Genomic DNA, 25804 nt, shown 5'->3' with positions numbered 1-25804 from the left:
CAAAATACAGATGTGCACAAGCTTGTAGTTTTCATAAAAGAATTTTTGTTTCTGAATTGAATTTAGGCATTCTCCTACTAGTGTTCATAAGGGAAATAACTCTATTTGAAAGCAATAAAAACAACAGCCAGTGGAAAAGTTTATGTAAAATTGATTTTTTGGAAACTTTTATGTGACAATAACTTTGTATTGTTTGTGCATCAATAAATGTGCATGAAATTTGAATTTTCAGCAAAATGACTCATTAAACAGCGATTATGAATGTTTCTTTGATATCAAATTATGAATATAAATTGATCGATAACAGGCAAAATGAAATGATAAGATTGATATGAAATTGCAACTTAAGGTGTATAACAATAAAATATTCAATATGGTACAGTTGTTCAGACTTTTATTTGTAAATTTAGCTTACATAAACAGGCTTTATGGAGAAATTAAAATTTCATATTGTAACTTATAAACATCAAAGAGTATGAGTTAATATAATGGCCTTAGAACTTCTGCTTGATTTTCACTAATCTAAACAAAATAAAACATAAGTGTTAATATTTCACAATATCCACAGATATTTTACATATGTGCCATGTTTCACAGGAAGGACAATAACACTTTTTCTTTTTCTTTGATTTATGAGGAAGTAGACAATTAAAAAGCTAGGGGGACTGTTTGATTTCAGATTTCAAGGTTCTGGTTTCTTTGATTTATGAATTCATTCTGACTTTTAAAATTTTTAATAGTTGAAGATTCACTTGACAAATTTTAAATTTTATGAACAGTTCTTTTTATGACATATTCAATCTATGAATTACTCTTATACATTTTATAAATGCTTCAGACATTAATTATTCTAATTGTTTGATTCCCAGGATCTTTGAAGAGGTTCTGTAAATGAAACATTGGTAACAGGTTGCATTTGATGATCATGCATAAAATTGTACGGCATCTTCCCACTTCGTAATAGGCATATATTTCATTGTTACAAGGCTATCAAAGTCATTACTAAATTCCTTGCTTCCATATTAATTTCCTGAAATTATGTTTCAAAGACTGCCATAAAACAACTTAGATTCTTGGAGTAATTGTTTCAGTTATCTCAATATGATGATATTTAAACAAAAAATCTACCTCACAAGTAGCTTGTCATATCTTGCACATTATTAAATGCAGTACTTGTCATGATTAATTTAAAAGGAAGTTAGTTATACTATAAACACATTTTTCTCATGGTCCGAACATTGGTCCATGTACTGGTTGACTTCAAAATGTCTTTTGGCTTGTAAGGAATTTTATTTGCACAGAATGCACTGATGGATAAATGTACTGCCTTTATTGAATTTTTTGTTTTTTGTTTCTTTCATCTGTAGTATATATTAGTTTAAGATATATTGTTTGTTTTACATTTAATTTTCTAAGGCCATTTTCTTCCAAATATTGTAGTATAGGTCTTGTCTGCACCTTTAAATAAATCTTTAGTGCAGACTTCCCCATTGTTGACTACTTTTAGACCTTGGTTTAGTTTATTGTATTGCAATTGTCATTTTTATTAACCTGTTTGTGTTATAAATTTCACAGTTCTAACATATATAACCATACATTTGTAGTAAAATGGATTTTAGTCACACCTAAACTGATACTAGAAACCTCAGAACCCAGTGTGTGGTCTAAAATTCATGTCATAATGTACAAAACAATCAAATATAAGTTTTTTAATTATTAACTTTAAATGTAAATGTGATTAACTCATAGATGATTATCTGATCTTGATAAATTTATGATTATGAGTCAAATCAGTCCCTGAGAGATTGTTAAAATAATGAATAATTCACTGATGAATTTAACTTTGTGACCCCCAATTTGTGTAAAATATCAATTATCTAGCATTATTTGCTTTTGTGGATGTTGGAATTTTAAAAGGATTGTGCTGTTGGAATGTTTTTATATTGAACTATTGATTGATAACATCAGCCTTTTTTCATTTAGATTTTCATTATTTCTTCTGATATTTTGACCAGATTGTTTTTTCAAAATTATTGACAAATCTGTCTGAGTATGCATCAAGCATCATTGTTAGAAATGGCCACAATTTGAAAAAGAAATTGTTTATGGCTACTCCTAAATAGTTTCTTTAAAATCTTAGTGCAATAACATTTCATAATGTTTTTTTGATTTAGAGTTTTTCATCTGCTTTTATTGTGAGGAATTTGATTAAAGGGAAATAACTTTCTGGAAGATGGGAGTATATATATTAATCAAAGAGTTGTTTCCCTTTTAAGCCCAATGTATCATTTTATCAAGTAATTTGTCAAAAGGGGGCACCACTCACAGCTAGAGAACATAAATTCTCAGCAGGAAATGATAGTTTAACTCTGGAAATAATCATGTTTAGTAATGATTATCTGTGATTCCAGCAGACTAAACTTATCATTATAATGGTTGAAAATTTGTCATAAATTGATGTTATAGGTGTGTGGTTAGTCTGGCTTATGAAGAGAATTCACACATGGTTTACATCATATCTTAATGTTTTTGACAATTATTTTCTCAATTTTCATCTTGAAGGCAATTATATATTCTTGATTCATCTAGTATATGTAATATCTGAAGTATTTCCTTACTGATGTATTCCACTACAACCACTTTTACCTTTCTTTCTGTACTGTTTTGACACAAATCATATATTATGTTGCATTTTAATCTCGCATCATATTTATATGAATTTTTAAACTATTTTAACATTTGAATCATGCATTTAGGTATTTATCAGTACATAGGGTAACTTAGGAAATAGTTAAAATTTTAGTAAATGAATTTATGAACTGATTAAAATGTTTACTAATGTTTTATCTTAAAATAAGGGGTATAACTGTTTATCTACATGTATATTACATTTCCAACATAGTAGAAATTGTCAGTGATAGTACAGTAGTACAGAGCTATCAGAGTTTTGTGGCATTTGTCAACATAAGGTGAATGGTTTTACAAGTGATCAAAGAATCTCACAGATAAACCATATTGATACCAATGATTATTTAGAGTCTATTTATCAGCTATCAATACCAATGGAATAACTGACCCTCAACTGAAGGGTCGTACAAGCTCTTTGGTGTTATAGAAATCTAGACTGTTCAGCCATCATAGTTTATTGACAAGAGCTTTAACATTGTTGACCCCAAAGGGTAACCTGGTGTTTACCCCCACTTTACAAACATGTAGTAGGATCAAATTATTATATTTGTCAAACCAATTAAGATATGGAAGTGTGAATCAAGTTGACAAGTCAATTTGATGATTTTCCCCTGTGTGATGCATTGTGCTTATTGTAAGTGTAATCTTTAATTTTATATTCAGTATATTTTTAAAAGTTTTGGTTTTGTTTTTTTTTAACGTTCTTGGAAAAAAGAAGGCACAATTGCAGTTAATAAAAAAAGATGTATAAATAACTCCTAAATAACTTCTCATATCTTCCTTATGATTACATGTAACTTTAACAATTCTTGTTTTATTTGCACATTCATTATATTACATGAAAAAAGGTTTGACAACTTTTTGTCGCCAAATGTTTATTATATTATTGATGAAATGCAAAAACATGCCTCATGATATGAAAAATTAACATATAATCAATTCAAAAATCGGAAAACTGAAATAAAATCTGTTCTTGAGACAAAACTGCTATAAATTCTGATGTAGATTTTACATTATATTCCATTATCTAAGATATTGAATTTTGCCAACAAAATGCTATTTTCTATTGACCTGTCAAAAACATTTTCAATTTTATAATCTTAAGTTATATCTTTATCTGTAAAGATGCTATCAATAGTGCAGTAAGGGATATTTAATAGTACAGAAATAAAAAAGACCACATTGACTATAGTTATGACATGTAGGGTGGTAGTTCAACATATATTGTAAATAGTAGAACTTCCACATACCTGAGGTCAAATGAAACAAAACAGTTATTGAAATAACAACAAAAATCATGTAAACTTATATTTGACCCTGAGATTTAGTTGTGATATAGATGTTACTATTTCTTATGACACAATATGTAAAGCTTTAATTACTGGCAGTGCATGAGACATTGCATTTCTTTTCTTTAAGTTTGACATGACACCTGTAGTGGTCATGCAATATTTATATAGACCTAAAGGTAAAAAAAATATGGCAAGGGTTTTAATTATAATAATGTGAGGGCTTTGACATATGGATTAATGTTTCTAATTAAAAAAATGATGTTAGTTTATCCAAAATCCCAATAAAAGGATAAAACGGACTAAAAATAAAGGGAGGTTGCATTTGAGAATCTATTAAAAGCCATCTATTTGATGCATTTTGTTTTATTTCTTCTTACCAAAAGATTGAAGATATATAACTTCATTTGAAGTTCTCAAACTAAGATGGTGTTTTATGTTGCCTATATTAAGAAGCAATTAATTATCTGATGCAGTACAAAAGAAGATCTATTTTACTAACCTTGATTCATAATTCAAGTGAAAATATATGAAACGAAGATACAAATTTGTAATTTAATATTTTTGACACTTTCAAAGCCACGTTTTGTGTTTCAATTTACCAAAAATTTGTTTCATTGTAAATTCTTGAAAAAAATAATATTTATTTTTAAAAATGATCTGATGATCTCAAATTTTATTTTATTAGTTCTTCCTGCACCTGTAGAACAGAATATGATCTGCCCTAATGTTAAGTATACCCAATCATAAAACATAAGTAAGAAATATTTTGACACTGAATATACAATGATATCATCATTAAAACATCTCATTTTATAAATCATTTGAATATACAGTTTATAAAAGGATTTTAGGTAATAATTCATGGAAGGATTTGGGGGTATTTCAATTTTCATAATGCGGAACTCTTTGCAACTGCAGTTGTTTTGGAGGCAAAACTGAGGAGTTGTTCGGGATCATCTTTCATGTTTAAATTAAGTTCCTTCCAAAATGATGATAGTTCAAATCATAGGGGACAAAAAAGGAGTACTTGATCGTAATATTATGCAGGAGAAAATTGAGATGCTATGCCAGGTGGTAGAAACAAATTTCAGCAATTTTTTTTCATGACACTTTTGCCCTATACTTAAATCTCTTCATATGCGGTAATTTATCCAAATTTTGATCGGAGGGAAAATGCATCTAATCTCCTAACTCTGACAATGTCAAGTTTCCATATTAAAATTTCAAATTTGCAATTAAAGGTAAATTTATTAGTTTTACATCTGGTGATGTTGATCCCACCCAGGACCAGATAACTGTAACAAATCAGATCCTTTTAAAATAACATGAAAATGATATGAAAATAACCCATAATAAATAAAGAGAAAATAGATTAATCATGTATTTTGATACTGTATATAAAATTTTCTATATGGCTGGTCATTTTCATTTTATAATCTGTGAGTCACTTTTTATACCTGGTCACAAACACCTGTCTAATATGTACTTAGTTTTGAGGTGTATAATATTATGCATCAACAAGTATTATTTAGCATTTGAGGTGGTCCTAAGGTGTCTGACTTCACAAATTTATTGCATATTTATTCTTTTACACCCTTTTGTTATCCCTATGTACAAAGGGATTTGTTAGTCCATTGAAATGTCTTTTGATGTTTTACTCTGTTCTAATGAATTGCTATGCAAATTAAATTATGTATTTAATTTTCATTGAATGTAAGGGGATGTAACTCTTTCAGTTTTGATAAATATCGAAATTTAGAATGATATTTGGTTACATATACAGAAAAAGGGTGCAAATTACATCATGAACATCCCGCTTAAAAGGTCCCCCCTTTCCCAATCCATGTTATTTTTCAAGAAGGGTGGAAACTCTTAATCAAAATGTTAAACTCCACAAACAAGAGGTTTTCTGTTATATACCAAAGACTGGCCATATGGCATGTGGAAATCAATTTATCATTCTCTCTCATAACTTGACAAACTGTTCTTCATTTTTTCAACATCTAATAACAGCTTTCAGACTTGACAATGATAATCCTTTTGATTTTTTTTACATCACTGCCACATTAAGTGTGTTATAATTATGTGGAAGCCTGCATGACAAGAGTGTATTAATATCGACTTTTTGAACTTATAATTATAATCACACACATTCTGTAATCAAAATTCAAATAATGAGTTCTGAGATTTCAAAAATCATATTCATTTGAATGTTTTATCACTCCCAGAAGATGAAATTTTCACAGATCATATCAAAAAGAGTCATCAGAAGTTGGCAAATGTTGATGGTGTCTATTAGTTTTATATGGAATGAATTAAAACTTGCACATTTTCATCAATAAATGATAGAATCGTCAAGGCATATGGTCAAAAAGATTACAAATATTCAATATTTAAATTGTTAGCTCTCTAGTGTGTTGTTTGTAGTATTTTATGATATCTATGATCATAATTGAATCAAAACAATTTCAGAAGTATGTTTACAGGGTAGATGAACACGGAGATTAATATCATACAAGGGTATTAATTTGAAAAATAAAAATATTATGCTGAATAAATAAAAGATATTGAAGTGAAAATAAATATAGAAATTGATAAAATGTTATTAAAATCTGCTTTAAATTTAGTCAAGTTTTATCTGAATACCAATCTTGAGTTTTATTCAATTGAAATTACATGCATTAAAAACTGCTACAAAGCATATAGGTACATGGAATGAATATATTAGGATCATCTATTTTGATGCTGAATTTAAACTCAGCAAGAAAATTATGGCCAATTATTAGCATGAACAAGATTAACAAGGCATATCATAGACAAGATACCTGTACCAATCATCCCATGACTAAAGTGTTACCATCTGCTTGTTTTTATACCAAACATTGTCTACCAGACATCAACCTTATTATGTGGTTTCACAGTTGATTTAAAATTTGTAAATTGGTCAGTATAATTTCACTGTCAAAATTTTGATTTGTCATCTTTGGAGGTCTGTGAGGCCTTTACAAGTAACACATAAAGTACATTTAACTGATTGAAGTAAGCTGGAATCTTCTTATACAATATATGTACCCAATTCAGGTGTCCAAACTGAATTGCTCCTGATGTTCACAGCCAATAGTGTCTTATTTGTTGGATATAACATTGTTGATGTATGATCATATCTTATTGAGGACATTACACTGCCCTAAAATTGCCACAGTTTCCTGAAGTCAGGAAGTGACTGTACTTTTGTCTTGGTCTTTTTTTAGAAAAGTTTTATCAAAGATTGAATAGCAGCAGTACACCAGGTCAGCTTATTGGTCATTTACATGTATGCTGTGTTGATTTATTGACCAGCATAAGCATAGGGTTATTCCAAGATTGAGGAAATTTGTGTAGCACTGTATTAATTTATTACTTATGACAGTGGTTGAAGTCTTACTTTTCAGAAAGAAAATAATCTAGAAGCCATACTCTTTTACTGCAAATAGTACAGGCATTTTTGGATATGATTAATGGTTAAACAATAGTTACTGTAGATTTGACAATATTTTATTGTTTTTTTTCAGGTTCTGAACTTCCAGCCCTATCCCCTTCATCTCCAGTCCGTGTTGATGCCCATGTTTGTGGAAAGTGTCGTGAAGAATTCCTTGAACTTCCTGACTTCATAGAACATAAACAACAGTGTTTAAACAGAAAGCCTTGTGTATTTTTTGACGCTAGTGAAAGTGAAGACTTTTCTGATAGTGGACTTGACTCAAACTGTAGAGAATCAAACTTGGACAATAGTCAAACCTTCCTTGCTGACGCAGGGTCTGACGGAGAAGGAGACATGGAACATTTTGAAGAAGAAGATGAAAACAATGAAATTGGTGATGATTTTGTAAATGACAATGTAGACGATGAAAATAATGTGATGATGAATGATGATCATGATGCATCTGATCATAGTGACAATGATGAGGATGATGATGAGCATAAGGATCATAATCAAAATGTTGATTATTCTAAAAAAGTCAGACACGAGGCTGATATGAATGCAACATTGTCTCAGTTAATGTTTCCATTCGGACCAGGTTTCCCCAACATGGATTCCAATGTGACATTAGAACCATTACTGGCAACCAAAGCTGCAGTGGCCCAGTTTGCAGAAAATAACAATTTGCCACCGAATGATATTGCAGTTCTTCATAGTACGTTGTACAGTCTTCAGCAACAACAGATTTTACAATTACAACTGATTCAGCAGTTACAGACACAGTTGATGATGGGAATACCACCTAATCTACCCATGGGACATTTCCCATTCCCTATGTCAATGGGGTTACCAATGCTGCCATCAAGAGATGACATGAATGATGATGATGATGATGACAGTGATGATCTGGAAAGTGAAAAAGGTATACAGATTTACCGAAAAATTAATTTGTTAATAAAGAGATTTTATACCTAACTAGTTGCAGCATATGGTTGAGTTTGGACGAAAGATAATATAGTGACTTTTGTCAACTTCTATATGTAAGCCTAGAAAGTTTAAAGGTTTGAAATTTGTTAAAGGTTTTGTAATGTCAGTTAACTAATAGATGTTGCAGTCACTAGAAAGGTATCTGAGAAAAAAGTGTGGAAGACAATTTTGACCCTTTGCTTTACACTGTTATTACTGGAAATTTAAAAACTACTAAATTTTACTTCCAGAGCAATGAACATTGGTTAAAAATAACAAGTTGTTCCTAAATTCCTTGAAATTTAAAAATATGATTTTTTTCCACAGAAGTTCTCTGATTTTTGACTCACTCATTCACATCATTTTTATTTTTCAATATTTATACAAATTTAATCAAAGGTGAAGAAGAGAAACAATTAGAAAAAACAGGTGAATCTAGGAGTTCTTGTACTACACCATCACAACCACCTCCTGCTGTATCTATGGCAACATCAACAGAAACAAGTCTGCCATCATCATTGCCATTACCTGGAAGTAATTCAACATCATCCAATGGTCCACCATCAGAATTTGCCAAACTTACAAAATGTATGTACCACTATATGATATTTGACACTTCTGTTTAATGGCAAGATTGCCATGTCTTGCATGGATTTATTTTTTTTTTTGCATGATTTTTGGTCCAAAATTTAAAGAAGTCTTATCCAAAAATTTATGGAAGACTTACACAAAGGCCGGTGAAAGGAGAAGTGTTTATCTTTGTACTAAAGCTCACACAGAACCCTATGAGGCAGTACTGTCTCTATAACATGTAAGACATTTTCAAGTTGGTAATAAATTAGATTTTAACCACTTTTGAAAAAATAACAAATGTGTGATTTAGTTGCTTTTGTAAGGCTGTGGGTGGTCATCAACATTAATTGTGAAAAGTTTGGTTAATCCAATTGTTAAATAATCCCACAATTCATGTGAAAATGATACCAAAATAGAGGTATAATTTTGTAATACATATAAAGATGATATTTATGCAGATTAAGGTGTACTCTACCAGGCATCTATTGTACACCTGGTTTCACCTATAATTTGTCTGTCATAAAATATGATTTATGCATGAGGTGACAAGTAAATGGCAGTATTTTGTGTAACTATATGATTAAATATAATTGACGAGTAATAAATTTATATCCTTTCTTTTTCTTACTTCATGGCAAGAAAGGACGGGATTCATTGTTAAGTATCATAACCAAGAATTTTATTTTTTTTATTTAAAATTCTTTTCTGGTTAAATCATGTTCTTATATGTCCCAGTAGAGAACACAAATTTGTTTACTGGAAATACTTTTTGATTATTACCAAAAATATTCTAAAATATGAATCAGTTCTTTTAAAAAGGGGTAGAAGATACAAATGGTAAAACAATCAAAACTTCAAAAAGATTTTTTGTAGATTTCTAAAAGTCCTAAAGCCTCAGCTATATTCTGCTGTAGGTTTTACAACTGATTAGTAACAGATTTGATCATATCACAGTTGTTTTAGAGTATTGAAACACTTGCTAATCAAAGAAGTGTTTATATGAATTTTTAAAAAACAATAAATTCATGTCTTGTAATCAAACAGATCAATTCAAAATTTAATGCTTTAGAAAAAAATGCTAGTTACAGTTGCTGTAGTATGATTTAACCAACATTTCTTGCTGTATGGTATTAAACAGGTTTTCTTTATGGTAACTAATCACTTGTCTGTTCCACTGAAATTTAATGACTTAAACAAGTTTGATCTGATTTTTTCCAAATGAGTTTAAAAAGAGATATTGGATGAATATCAATGTGACGGCAACCCTACTTCACAAGTTAAGGACTGTGTAAACACTAAAGACACATAGACAATGATATTTATTAAGACGCATAGACAATGATATTTATTAAGACACATAGACAATGATACTTATCAAGACACATAGACAATGATATTTATTCTGGTAGTCTTCTTAGTGATTCAGTTAATGTAAATCAAATCAAATCAAATAAAAAGTTAATTTTGTTAAATTCTTTTTCTAAATTGTGTAGGGTATTCTAAATGTTAAATTCATTATAGGCAAGTATTTTAGTTTATTGCTAAAAGAAAATTTTTATGTGGTCTATTTTTGGTTTAATTTACAATTTATGAAATATTGATTTATGCGTATCGATATTTATCTGTATTATCGGTAATTATATATTGATAACAGAAGAACACAACTCTTCTGGGAGTTTTATTACCACCAGACAACTTTTAAAAGCCAAGTTTGTGATAGAATTTAGGTAAATACCTCAAATCTGATAAAATATTTGTTTTTTTAATGGAAATGTAAAGTAAAAAGGGATTATGCTTAATTTGAGGTATTCACCCCCTTGAAATAAATGAAGAAATAGGCACAAGTGCATTAGTGACTTGGGAAGACTGCTTCCTGTGAATTTATAATAACTCCTGGTATACTAATTTTCGTGGATTACTTGTTTTTTAGTGAACCACAAATTTAAGTTTTCCGCAAAATACGAATTTCCTCTCAATTCTTGTAGAAAAGTACGAAAAATGTTTATTTAAACATATATGCAACAAAAATTGAATATTTTTTTAGATTGAATTATTGTTTTTTTGCTTTTAGAAAGATCAGATTTCAATTTCTGTGACTAATGGTTTTTTCCAAATTAAAAACAAGGGCTCTTTCCTGGTAATAAAAGAAGAGACATATGCATCCAGTAATATATTTTTAATGGTTATATAATACAAAATCATAAAATCAAAATGATCTATTTCGCAAGAGCAGAAATAATTGACAATAAATTTTAACCGTATTCATATAAAGTCATATTTAGTTTGTTTTTTCAGTTTGTTACCATGGATTTTGTAATTCAAGTTTGATATGATCAAGAAAATATGCAATTATAAGTCTTTTTATTATACATGTTATATTTTATAGCTGTAGAAGATATCCATAATTTTATAAAATGAGAAACTAACAACTGCAAAAAAACGATAATGAAATTAATAAGAAAATTTTGTGAGTTGATTCTTGACATTTTTCTTCAGTTTGATTAGTTTGCATACATCGTTCTTTGCATTTGAAAATTAGAAGGCATATCAAAAAATCATCAGATAAAATCTTAAGTCAGTCAGTCACAAATTCTCAGTCTTTATTGTTTGTTTGTTAAACAAGACAATAATGTAATACATAATAACACAAGGACCATTTGCCATAAAAGTGGAAAACATCACTCAAAGTATATTACCTTTCATTTTTCATGATGCAAGTTCTCTCATATTTTTGTGATTTATTTGATAATTACCAAATGATACATTTTCTTTTTATTAATCCGATATGGACATTAATTTTCCACGATGACTTGATCAAAGGTTTTTATTTTTTTGCATTGTGTGTTACCCTTTTGTTAGGTTTGATATGTACTTGTTTTATGTTGCAGTATTTATATATAAACATATTATGTATCATAAGATATAAGATGTAACACTCTATGATAAAAGTGAAAGTTTCAGAAAAAAATGACAAATTACAGTATTTTTTTCTTGGGATATTGATTAAAGAGTACTTCATACTCATCAAAGTGTATTGACACAGTGTTGTAATCAATTAATGAGGATAAAATATGATAGATTATAAGTATGGACAAGGGATTGTTCTCTAGATCCAAAGAAATTTCAATGCACCATTAGTTTGGGATCCATCAGATTAAAAAATATTGACACAAAATTCCCATATTTGCCTTTAATCAAAAGATCTGTTCAGAATGAATTGTTTTAATGTCTTTTTTTTTTAAAAAATTGGATGAATGACTGCATGATGAATTGATATAACAAAATTGTCAATTCAAATATTGAAAATTTGGTAGGATAAAGGCCAAATTATACTGTCTGCTGACGTCTAGTAAACAAATTGTGTCTAAAAGTACCATTTTTGATGAAAGTATATTGCAATGATAGGACTGTCCAGGACTAATAATTATAGAATGTCTTTTATCTAGGCTAAAGGCTTTATGCTACAGACAGGCAATATGAATATTTTTTATTTCCTCTTGGCATTATTATGGTATATTGCATGACCTTAAGTTATTTTCAACAACTTTTTGGCAAGCGAAGTGTTTTCCTAATTCATATGTCAGCAATTGGTGCTATCCCACAATGCATCATTTTAACATCCAATAAAAGTAATCATTTCTATGAACTGCCAGTATTCAAAGCTTAAATTATGCTTTAAATTAAGTTATCTCCCCTTTATGCCACATGTACTAAATTCAACTGAGGAATATCAGTTTGATTTAATAATCAAGAAATTGAAAGATTCATAATGATATTGGTAGATACTAAAACCCAGACAATTTGATTAAGGCTGGAAGTCCTTATAAATGATGGAATTAGCACTAAAAAATAGACCTAAATTTAATTGGATATTTATATTTCTTCCAAAACAAACAATAGAATAAAATTTCAGAAAATGAACTGTGTTGTTAAGAGGTGGAACTAACAAGAAAATCCAATTTTATAAAATTTTAAGCAATACGTTTTTACACAATAATTTATCAAAACACTACCGTAATCAGAAAAAGGTTTGACTGTGAAGCTATGAACATTCCAATATTCTGTAGATTAACTCTACAATTGATGCAGGTTAGAATTTTTACCACTATTATGTGAACAATCAACCCTACTCAGACATGCTAGAATCAATATGATGATATCAAATATATATTTCAATCAAATCAGTAGGGTCAAAGGAGGCAGAATGAAGATCCCATTAAATGTGTTAGGAGTTAACCAAAGAATCACACTAACATGATTATATCATAGACTAGGCATCAGAAAAACAGAAAAATTGGCGATGATAAGCATTGACATCAGAGTGCATAATAACATAACAATTTTATTTGTAAGGCGCTAGGGTCATGACAATCAATTTTGTATCAAACAGGATTCTGTGAAAGTCACGAGGAAAATTGATTTATTAAATTTGAAATGATCTATTACCAGTGGCGATACATTTCAACAACATTCATATTTTCATCAATAAAGCAGTAATCTGACGTTTGAAAGACACGACTAAATATGATTTTCTTTTCCCAACAGACCAAGTAATATTGGCAAAGTTACTGCACTTCTTGCCGACGTTGACAGGTCAGAGATGATTTATGGAAAATACATCCGATTTATGAAATTACTGTCACCGATTCGTATACCAATAATCCATGTTTTAGCTTTACAGTGCTTTGCTAACAGAATTAATGGTCTTGTTAGTGAGGTATCGAAGCACATCTTATATATTGGTCCATTGTCCCCTACGCAATACCATACAATAAAAGAATTGTTACTTTTATGGAACTTGACAATGAGATATAAAACTAAAGTGCTGAAAGGAAATAATGGAAAATTATTTCTTATTTTTTTTTACATCCTTGTAATAAAAAAAATAAGATCATCTTCTTAAACTTTCTGAGAATGAAAAGTCATTTAAAGTGAAATACTTTGAATAAATACATCTTAATTTTATTATAAAACTTTTAAAAGTATAAGTGACTGCTTTAAGCCACATAGGAATGAGCTAAACAGATCCCTATGTTCAAGTTTAAGGGAGAAATTGCATGTATTTTGTTACCATTTAATGAAAGTAAGTTGGGTTATTACAATGGAACATTAAATATCTTGTGGTTTAAAAGTACACGTGGTATTCAAGCAGAAGGTTTTAAGTATTTTGTTGAAAAAAATGGTAAATTAGCATTTAACTTTTAAAAATATTAAAGCCAGATTTGATATTAAAATTTTAACAAAAAACTCTTTAAAGGATAAAATTAAGATGAGATACAGGATACTTTAATGTTATGTGGAAAATGACAGCTTTAGAAAGTTGTCCTATCAGAAAATCTGACAAGAGACGAATAAAGGGATCATACTGTCAGAATCATCTACTATTTAAACCATTCAAACTGCTAAGTGAAGGTCAGATTGAAGCGTGACGGAGCTCACCTCTCCAGTCAATTTGTCAGTAGGGTTTTATACAAAATCACAACCTTAAAATCTGTATTGGTTGGTAATGGCATAATGAATCAAATAACGATAGCCTGTGAGTTCACAATATTGTGATTTTCTGCTCGATGGGTCAGAGATTATGAAAAATTACCCTCGACAATTAAGAACAGTAACTCACTTGTTCAGAGATAAAGATTTGATATTGATAAACTGAAATTAGAATAAAATCCTTTGGTTTGATAAATACAAGGTTAGATATCATTTTTCGTGATGTTTTTTAAAATTATACATTATATTATTTAGTCTTGAGGGCAATTTTTATTTCAACAAATGGAAATTTTATTAGATTATTTCAATTTGTAAATTTATTTTCAATTATTTCTTTTCCTTTTTGGGTTGTTGGTTTGCTGTATCATTGGCAAATATCTCAAATGTCCTTTTCTTCTTTAACTTTGATGATATTTAAAATGGCATTGAATCATATATAAACTCATTCAAAACCTTAATATATAAAATTAAAAACAATTATGACATGTATAAGAGATGCATTTGGTCCTCTTGTGCTTAAAATCCCCCATGGAGATTTTGAGAAGTTGGTATGGATCATACCGTTGTCCTTAGCTCTACGTTCAAAGTACACTCACAGAGGTTTTATACTGTTAATTGTGAAGGGACTTTATGAAAATGTTCTATCAAAGTCCCTACAGAATTAGTTTTTACCACTAGATATTGAACACACAGATCAGATTTACCTCCATGTCAAAATTACAAAATGGCATGTCATAACGATAATTAATCCATCACTTAATTAATCTAGTTATGACAAGAAACTTAAACATGGGTGGTAAGTCACCCGTTTCTTTATAAAAAAAAAATATCATGACATGCTAGATCATAAGCTTGATATTTTTGATGTGTCACATTTTATGAATATATTTTTCTTATCAAATTTTATAGAATATTTGAATAAAAATACTTCATTTTTTCAAAGTACCTGACACGGCAAGGGCATTTCGGTCCTTGTTTTATGTTTGTTTAGAGGTTGGGTTATTGATTATTCGACTGATTAATTTTTTCTTTTAAATATTGCATAATCAGATATTTTTTAAAAGGATAATCTTTAAACTATCAATGCCACCTTTTTAAACATTTTTAGATTTAAATTTAAATCATTTAATCAGTAAAATTAATCATAAAGCATAACAAGACAAGTGAAATTGTTTGCACTAAACTGCAAGTACATTTAATTAAAGGAGAATTATAGTTATCTATCAAAGTGTTGTTAAGTAAAGTTCTAGTTTATCACCATTTTCTGTGATTGGAAACAAAATCCTTAGCAACGAATAGAGAGGTGGCGCTGAAAAAAAAATGTGGATTATCTTCCCTTATTTTTTGTTAATTATCTGGTTTTTGAAAAATAGAGTTACTTCCCTTTCCAAATTCTCTGAACTCAAAGAGTTTGATGATGTAATTAAGTTTGTTATGTAATTAGCAATTGTGATCCAATTCATTTACATTTAAAATCAACAAAATGATTAATTTTGAGCAGGTTTTGAGTAATGATCTGTTGTATATCAGGACTTTGTCTAAATTGTATAGATAAATGTCTTGTCTTATATATTTACTTTCAATTCTGATGTTTGATTTTCAAACCATATGCAAGAAATTAACTTTGATATGTGGCATTTTCTGTTTATAAAAGAAAATAGGTTTTTCTTAAAATGATGTATATACATAATCTGGTGAAAGCGTGCATTCTGGAATAATTTTGGCTGACGGTATATTATTTTTTGAAGTGGAAAAGTTTGATAATTTGCAGAGATGCATAACTAAATTAAACACTTTTGAGATTTTTTGGGATTACTCCAGAAGAATGAAATGTGTGCCGGATGTTAGGTTCTGAACCTGATTATTTGTAAAAGACAATTTGCCCCAACCCACACAGCTAGCCTCATCAAAATCTAATTATCACCCAGTAGATGAAATAATTGCTTATCAATCTGAAAAATAATTTTATAAATGTTTCATACTTAACACACCTTAATTCCCTTTCTTGTCAGTGTCACAGTCCAATTTATACTCTTCTGAAACATCACAGTTTTAATATTGCCTTTGATTTATAAAAATATCACTACACCATTATTTCAACAAGTTGCTGTTGAATAAATTTCAATGAAGAATTTTCATTATAATACCAAAAAAAAACAACAAAAGAACCCTTCTAGTGCCTCTGATGTGATTTTCTTTCTTTTAGACTTCAAAAAACAATAATATTTGCAGGTGCATGAAAATTTTTATATTATACAAATATATTAAAAATATAACATGTGCAGAGAATTATTGATGTTAAAAGAGGTGCATTAACTGTCAATCATTTTAAGGCCACCCACTGTATAACAGTATCCTTGTTAGCAGTATAAAATTATTTCTGACAATTTCTGCAATATTGAAATAACAATTGTTTTAACACCTGATTATGAATTTTGAAGTAAAAATGTGTGAGAGAAACTGAAATAAGAAAGAATTAGAGATATTATATTTATGGTACTATGGCCCAATCTTACAAACCCAATGATTTCATTACGTGCACGATAAGCCAAGGTGAGACAGATACCAGAGACAAACAGTACTGCATAGTGATAGCACTTGGTGGAGCCTCAGTCTTCTGACTAACAGAGTCAAAGTATTTAAATGCAAAGATACTTAAATTAGTCCAAGTGGTCTTTTTGATATATATAAAAAAGAAAATCATATTCAATAAAATACAGATTAATTCAAATAAACTTTCCCATTCATTTCATTCCATAAAAGGACAGTTAAATATAGTTAATCTTAAGATATGAAAATTCAAGTCAATAAATCATATATCATATTATATAACATCAAGGATGTTTAAATTACATGCTAAAACTTTTTGTATCTTAGCAAAAAATCCTTACTGTTGGTATACTGCATACAATCATTAATCTTTTAAAAAGGTTTAGTGGTCAGGGGTCATTTCATTAAAAATCATATATGGCAGATATTAACATTTAAGTACATATCACCTCATAAATCATAAGACAATTTTCTCATAAACTGACAAAAAAAATTTGATATTCTTTAAGATGACAAATTGTCATAAAGGATTGTATGGAAAATGTTGATAATATTGTAAAATTTATTACCAAAAGTCCTAGCTTAAGACTTAACAAAACAATTCAAACGTTATAAATTAATATTTATTGATAATAATTTATTAGAATCTGAAGTTAAGATACTTGAATATTAAATATTTTAGCCAACAGTTTAAAAAATGTCTTCTATTTGTTGTGCATTTAATTTTTTCTTCGTTGAAATTTTGAAGGCATCTTCATGTATTTTATTTTTGCTGATTTTATTTCATTAAGTTGAAAAGCAAAAAAACCATGTTGAAATAAATGATTAATTTTGTTATAAGATATGAAAATTAAAAGATCAAAAGGACAGAAATAATAACAGATATTTTGTAATGTTACATCAATGCCTAGATACTAGTCTTAAGATTAATTTAAACAAGATTAAAGTACATAAAAATGTGTTTATTCATTTTATGACAAATATAATATTTTTCCAGGGTAAGATGTCATAAAATACTTTCAACAAAGAATTTTTGATTTAAGATTTAATTAAACACCACTGAATTAAGAGATCAAAGGTCATCTCACATTTCAATAAATTCATGGTTAATTAAAATAACATAGAAAAGGGGACTATTATAAGTCCTTGACTTGCATGTTCCTTTAACATTTGTCAAATATGTGATAAATTATCTGGTCATCTCAGTCCCCAGTTCTTCTTACTATCTTATAAATGATCTCTGTTACAGATGTGCCCTTGTGATCCCAATGGACCCTGGCACCTTCATCTACAGCCTAACATTTCAGAAAAAGTTAAAATAGATATGTTTTAAATTAAAACAAATTTCTTTTATCATTGTCACCTAATATCAATATTTTGATTGAATTATAAAGGCATTCATTCAAAATGCCATAAATTTGGATTGAATTTCAAATGTGGTGGGATCTAGGTAAAACCTAGGTCATGGATCTAAACAGTTTGCACCCAAAATACCTACATCCATCAATAATATTAATAATACAGTGTCAATATTTATCATACAAATAATAATTAAATGGTAAAATGATATAAATATATCTCAATTTAAAAACTCCCATTGAGGAAACTCAGTTCAAACAGAATTTGAAATCTTTGTTAAAATCATGCCCATGTACTTGGAAGAGATTTATTAAATTTGATATAGAATTTCTTGTTCTGACATTTAGCTAGTTTATCATAGATGGATGGCAGATATTTAGCTTACTGCTGTGGCAATTTGTCATATTTCACAACCTTACAATAAACCACAGTAAATCAGGAGGCTCAAGATGCAACCCTAAATGAAAGCTGTAAATAGGTTTGTTATCACATATTCTTAAAGTAAGGTTATTTCCCCTTGTGAAATAGAGCTGAATATGGTTGATTTAAATAGAAGGAAAGGAATTGTCATGAAAGGCTGTCAAATTTGTATCCTCATTTCTTACAAAGATGTACAACTTTGTTTCTGGTCTTCAAAAGTCGAGGTAAATCTTGTCATGGTCATTTCAAAAGGTTGCAGTATTGACCTGTCTTACAGTCCAACTCAGTGAAACAAATGGTTTTGTGTAAAATTTCCAAATGGTATTTCATTGTAAGTTTTACCTTATCAAGACTATGCTTCGATAAAGTGTATGCTTGCACTTTCTAAATCATTTGTGTTATGCATAAAATCTTCAACTTTTTCAGAGATTTTCAGTACTTTTGTGCCCCATAAAATATCTGAGGAAAAATGACATAGTTAGAACATCATGTCTTCAATTTGTAGCTCATCTGTTCCCCAGAGTCAGCTAGACAGATTCTGTGAAGAAGATTAAATGTGAATTAAATATAATAATTCACCAGAGTAGAAATGACAAGACTGCTGATTCTAATAAAATTCAGGCTGGAAATTTGAAAAATATGATCTTTTTTATCAGACATTTTTGACAGAATTATATTCCTCCCTCCTGCTAAACAGCTGCACATCAATTTTCATAGATATATAGTTTTTGGAAAATGGCCATTTTAAACAAACACATGGATGAATTCACTTTTATAACTTTCTTTACTAAAATTATTATTTTAGAAATGGCAATAACTCTGACTGTGGCACATTCCTGCCAGCCTGATCCATTTGTCATTTCTACAATACTGATGGGCTCCCACAATACGATAAAAGATGAAAATTAGCTTAGATTTTTTATTTCATTTTTTGGCAGTTGGAACACGTACATCATGATTCTAGTTAACAATCTGCTAAACATTCATAAAACTGTTGATATGAAGGAACATGTGGGAACAATCATACAAATTTTGTTTAAATATATATTTTCCTTTGATTTTTATAGAAAAGGTTGTCTTTAAAAAGAGATGGAAAACATCTGTATGAACAAAAAATCAAATATGATATCTGGCATGATTTAATGTTGTATTAACAGAAATGATGTGAGATTTATTTCCTTTGCCTAAAAATATTTGAAAAAAAATTGTTTCTGTGCTTTTAACAAATTCTTGGTTTCTGTGTTTGCATTTCAAACAGGTGTAAAAACCCACTCATTTATTATCACTTGTCTTAAATCTTACAATATTCTTGAAAATTTTAATGGATAGGGTCATTGACATTTTATGACCACTGTATATACAACTGGCCATTGAAACAATTAGCATTGAAATTGGGACAGAAAAACTTATGTTAACTTCTTTGTCATATGATGAAAAGAAGATAATTTTCATACCACAGCTAGGCAACTTAGTTGCCATCATAAAAGTTTTGCTTAAGTTGCTGTTGGTAGAATTCTTTGTTGTTGGTAGTAGAACTGCACTTTGAAGACATACATCAATACTGCTAGATTTTTTAGTCATTACTGATTGCAATATTTGTGGTTTAAGTGGCATCCAAATTGTTGGTTGTTGTTATTAAAATGGTAAACTGTAAGTATTAGAAGATATTCATCTGAAATCAAAATTAGCTGAAGGTGAATGCAAACTATCTTTGCTTTCTTCTGAACAATTTCTAACAATGAATGGCAGTTGTTTTAAATGTTCCAAAAAAGGGATTATCTCCTTGACATAAGTTGATTCTTTGTAGGAGATAATTATTAGAAAGAAAATTATTTTGAACCCATTCCAAGAAGTTTCTGTGAAGAGTCGAACTTGTTATTGTAAGTGATGAAAGGAAGTTTTTAGAGGGTAAAAAAAGAGAAATAATTATGCTTTTGATATATCTAAAATATGATTGAAATGATAAAAAAATGTGGAGATTAAAGAAGCATATAACCTTTTATTTAGCTTGATGATATACAAATGATGAATCTACAGATTATTTTGATACACAATGCATTATTTTACTGGAATTTTTTTTTACAAAGTTCACTGATTACTCTGTAGTCTGTACAAGCCTAATTCTTGTCATTAGCAAGAATTCTGAGACCATTTTATTAATGATTAACAAGTAGCCAATAGTACATTCAAATGATTTTGACTTTTTGTGTTTCAGTGGTAGAACGGTCCCAGTATGTTAGTGAGGATCCTTTCTTTAGACACAAATGTCGACTTTGTCATAAAGTGTTTGGCAGTGACAGTGCATTACAGATACACATACGTTCTCACACTGGTAAGGAGTCATTTTTGAAGTTTCCTTAAAACAGTTCGGCAAAAAATAAAGTTAAATAGTTCAAATTTAGTTTTGAAGTTATAGTAGTGATTTGTTTAATTCTGTCTGGTAAATCTTTCCCAGAATGGTCCATGGTCCTATTTCTGTTAAAACAATAGGGTTGTCTTCAAACTATATTTGTTTGTTACTCTGCTGAAAGTAAAATGGAATACATATTTCAAATAAACAGCTGCACCGTGAGCACATATGTCACAAATGATGCTAGTTAGAATGGACAAAGTAAATTTTATACATGTTGTATATGGTATTAAATAGATATAACTAGTAGGAATAATATACTCAGGATTCATGAAAGCATACTTATTCGGGAAAGTATTAAAATAAGTCTAAGTCTTTTACAACTAAAGTCCAGTAACTCTGGAATTACTAATCATGAAAAATATTAAACATACATATAAGGGATTATTTTAATTAGTTGTGACATTGTCAAAATTTATTTAATTTGGTGAAAGCTAAATTGAGTTATAGTCTAGGTGAATGTAAAAGTATATAGTTAAACTCATCCACTTGTGCCTGTCTTAAATTGGCAACCTTGTTAATGCTGTCTTATGTTGTGTCTTAATGTTTTTTGTCAATTTGGGATTTTTTTCCATGTCTTTTTAATCTATTCACAACTTTTTTAGACCTAGGGCTATTAAGAGTTTTATATAATGTAACCTGACTATGTTGACATTTAGATTTTTGTATTGTTGGCACATTCCCCATTGCCTTTTATTCATATTTGAAAAATTGCCTAGTTTTTGATGGTAAAAATCCCAAAAACTGAACATTGTATGCAAGTGACGGGAAAACTTGTATCCTGGTTAATGTGGAATTGCAGATAATTGTTCTAGTCCTATTTGGAAAAAGTCTGTTTTTTGCTATGAGAACCTCAAAAATTCATTCTGAACATGACCTCTTGTATTGAAAAATATGCCTGTGTTTGGTAGTTGTAAATTCACAGACCTGGTTTAGAATTTGCTGATTATAGATACTACATACTATCATGATACCCCAGTTATGGCAAGCTGAAGTAGATCTACATCACAAATTATTCTGCCATAAGTCACAAACTGGTATAATTTAACATGTATCTGTATAAAATCTGGTGTAAACTTCAGCATAGAAACAGTGGATTAAAGGTAGAATGTGTTTTGGACTTTAAAACTTAAATCTTAGTCAATGTAGATACGTCCATGCTTAAGTAAAGATAAATTTGGAACAACTATTTCAGTCCAAAATGCTATGAAAATGATTCTTTAGATGCTAATTGTAAACAGTTTTATAACCAGTTGTCAATATACAGCCATATATCAAATGGAGGAAAAATCCAGTAATTAATAGCAAAATAAAAAGTTATTAAACTATTACATATACCAGTCATCTCCTTACAGATGGCCTCCCAGTCCTCTGGGCTTTTGGACATAAGTTTTGGCAATATTTCATACTGAAATTGCTTTTTGATATTAATTTATTAACGAGTTTTGCCAATAGGCTCGAGATGAAATATTCTATTTTTCTGCAACTTTGCACTGTAAATGATGTTAGTCATAAATAGATGGCGGGATGTGAGGAAAATACGCATTATAAGGGATGAATTATTTCTTTTTCATGTAATATTCATCTCTTGTGTAGTTATGATGAAATATGTCAACATTTGAAAGAGGGCATTTATTGTACAAATTCATAAATGATGTCCCATGGAGACCTTTTTCTTCTTTGGGCTTAAAAAATATACATTGTTTGAGGAATATTGCACCTAGAAGGACTTTGTCATGTAGCATATTTTATTTGCTGATTATGAAAATAAGTAACTCTCTAATCTTTTCTGATTACTTTACACCAAAAGATATTTCACTATCCTAATGGAAATTTCCATGCACTATAAGTGAATTAGACCTTCGTCTGGTGGGAGAAATTCAAAGAAACATTATATTTCATTTGTTAATGATTATTAGGCGATTTAAGTGTAATTAAGACAATTTGTTCAGCATACTGATGGTAATAACACCGTATTTGGGATGCGAGACAATGTGAGAAGTCAAGAAAGGGCATTAATCAACATGATATAAAAAAGATGCTAGTAATTCAATTATTGTCGATTTATTGTAAAATAGAATTTTGACTTGGATTAATTGCAGTAGAGAACTCGATGCTGTGAGCTTGAAAGTAATAATTTTTCGTTGTTTTGTAAAAATGGCAGTTCATTACAACTATAGCTATAACAAAATTGTTGGAGAATTAGATTAGTTCCAGCTACCATGCCCTAATCAGCAGAAAAATGAATTATGCTCTGAAAACTTTGTCATGTGTTATGAAAAAAAGGTCGCAATTTTCACCACATTTTTATGTAAAGTGAAAATTCTGTTGACATGCCTGATGACAAATGGTCGTCATTTTCTGAGAAATTTAGATGAGAATGTTCAAAGAATAATATCATACTCACTGCGTTTATTTTTGGAAAGATGTTTCTAGAATTTGAAAGGTCATTATAAAGCATCACGTCTAAAAACCTTTATCATTTATTTTTCACCAATTTCTGTCAATTCAACCTTCTGTAGCATATTAGGTCGTATATTACATATTTAATTACATAAAAAATGATGTAAGAACGTCATGAGTCCTCCTAAAAGTAACACGGTACGGATTGTTTTAGCCTCTGGGAGATGTGCAGTCTGGACTACCATCAGACAGGTACAAGGCTAGTTATTATGACAATTAAGCATGTTCATACAAAATTTTTTGTCAGAGTTGTTTGTCGTTTTTGAAATGTCATTAATTTTTACAAATTCTTAATTGTCAAAATTGTACAACCGGAAATAATTTGTTGATTGGAGATAACTTGCATTTCTTAATAAATAACTTGCATATTTTATAAGCCTGATATTTTATGACTTTTTGGGAACATAGAAAACGAGTCCTGTAAAAGGACAAATGTAGTTTATTTGTAAAGCCTCGGAGATTACAAGACCTGTAGAAAATTTGTAAGGAGATTTCTCACAATTCTCACAAGAAAGTCCTAGAAATAGGAAACCATCAATAAAGGTCAAATGTCATTTATAATTGTATGTTATGACTATTTAGAATTAACAAGTACAGTGGTCATCAAATGGTCTCTTCTGACCGCAATTATGCTACAAGCGTGTATCTGAGCCAATTTACCGTAAATTTTCATCTAAGGTACCATGGTTTTTGAAGGTCAAAAATCACTCTTTCAATCAGCATCAGAACCAATAGTAAAAAACTAACAAAATTTAGATATTTTCAATTTTAACATCCGAATACTTGTTACTTACAAATACTAGTGTAGACTGTCCCTGTTACAAATGTAGACATTCTATCTAAATTTCGAAGAAAAATTACAAAGAAATGTCCATTAACAAAAAAAAAAACATGCACAATTAAGAGATTTTCTATGTTGGAATTGACGATTGGGATAACGTCACAATGGAAGATCTTGTAGGAATAAGTGAAATTTGAAAAAAATGCATATGCATTTCATAACTCTAAATGATTTATTGAACCTGGGAACAGTATATCTAACAATATATATGTTCCTGATTGAACGTTATCAATTTATTCTATCCTTCACACCAGAAGTGCAAATGGATGAACAGTTACCAAGACTAGGGCGGTAATTACCAAACGGAAAAATCTTAAAGATTAACAAAAATTGTTATTCTCGATAATCAGAAAGGTGACCCAGATGAAAATGCTATGATTATCTAATTCTCGATGGACAGTTTGAGATGTTGTGGTCATGGCTGGATAGAGAATAAAGGCTAACTTCTCAGATGGCAGGTGGTCCTATGACAAGTTTGAAAGATGGCTAGAAATTAAATGCTAATAAAAGTGATAAAATATTTTAATGTCTGAAGATGAGGGATTTTAATCCTTTACATACTTATATTTAAATACACAGCACGGGTTCTTGGGGTTCTAAAAGGAAAACGACACTCAGGCCATCAGCAAGTAGCTCGGTGGTCTGTCCAAAACTGATTCAAGAATAGCTGAAATTTTGATATATATTTGTTTCATTACCAGGTTGTAAATTAATAAATGATCAAAATTTAATCAATGAACCGAGTAACATGTAACCACGGGTTTGGAATATTGGGGGTATTGCGTATTACCGTTTATAGAATAAAAAAATCACAGTAGTAAAATTGACAAGAAATCTTTTAAAGAAAGCCAATTACATATAATATTATGTATATATGAATAAACATTTGCGAAGACCTCAATATCTGTTATCGTTACCATTAGTTGATTTTTTAAATGGCCATTTTTGGCTTTTTTGAGACGTCCTATCTTTTACCTTGACGCGTTGATAAATTACTTAGAGGACGCCCCGTTTAACCCCCGTTAACAGTCAAAGAATGAAAAGATAATATTTCATAATAGGTAAGTTTTGTTAAAGAAGTGTCATGTCAAAATCTTTGGATCAGCTTTGCAGATGGCCAAAAGCTGAAGATTTGCAACAGGCAATAACACTCGAAAAATTTGCATGAGAATTATATTTTAAAAATCTACTGAAAAATGGGAGAATTAATAATAATACGGTGTCTTATTGAAGTTGAGTAACATAGATCACTCGCATAATAAGGAAAGGTTGTTATAACATAATCCGTAACT

The 25804-nt window shown here is 29.6% G+C and overlaps 2 protein-coding genes across 3 annotated transcripts in view; both read left to right on the top strand.

Moving 5' to 3' along the window:
• The window catches only part of LOC127701296 (beta-catenin-like protein 1), a 370618-nt gene that overhangs the window by 237880 nt on the left and 106934 nt on the right, over positions 1-25804 (top strand). The gene's annotated exons all lie outside the window — the stretch shown is intronic.
• The window catches only part of LOC127701265 (sal-like protein 1), a 40182-nt gene that overhangs the window by 8570 nt on the left and 5808 nt on the right, over positions 1-25804 (top strand). Inside the window, exons 2-4 of one of the 2 annotated variants that reach the window (XM_052205095.1) lie at positions 7532-8362; positions 8806-8994; positions 21014-21130. In XM_052205095.1, the coding sequence (XP_052061055.1) occupies positions 7532-8362; positions 8806-8994; positions 21014-21130 (1137 nt within the window). The remainder of the gene's footprint in view (positions 1-7531; positions 8363-8805; positions 8995-21013; positions 21131-25804) is intronic. The other variant, XM_052205096.1, reaches the window with a different exon arrangement.

This window comes from Mytilus californianus, unplaced genomic scaffold, assembly GCF_021869535.1.
Source record: "Mytilus californianus isolate M0D057914Y unplaced genomic scaffold, xbMytCali1.0.p SCAF_5, whole genome shotgun sequence".
Classification (NCBI taxonomy): domain Eukaryota; kingdom Metazoa; phylum Mollusca; class Bivalvia; order Mytilida; family Mytilidae; genus Mytilus; species Mytilus californianus.
Note: the sequence above shows the minus strand (reverse complement) of the source record. Positions and strands in the feature narration are given on the sequence as shown.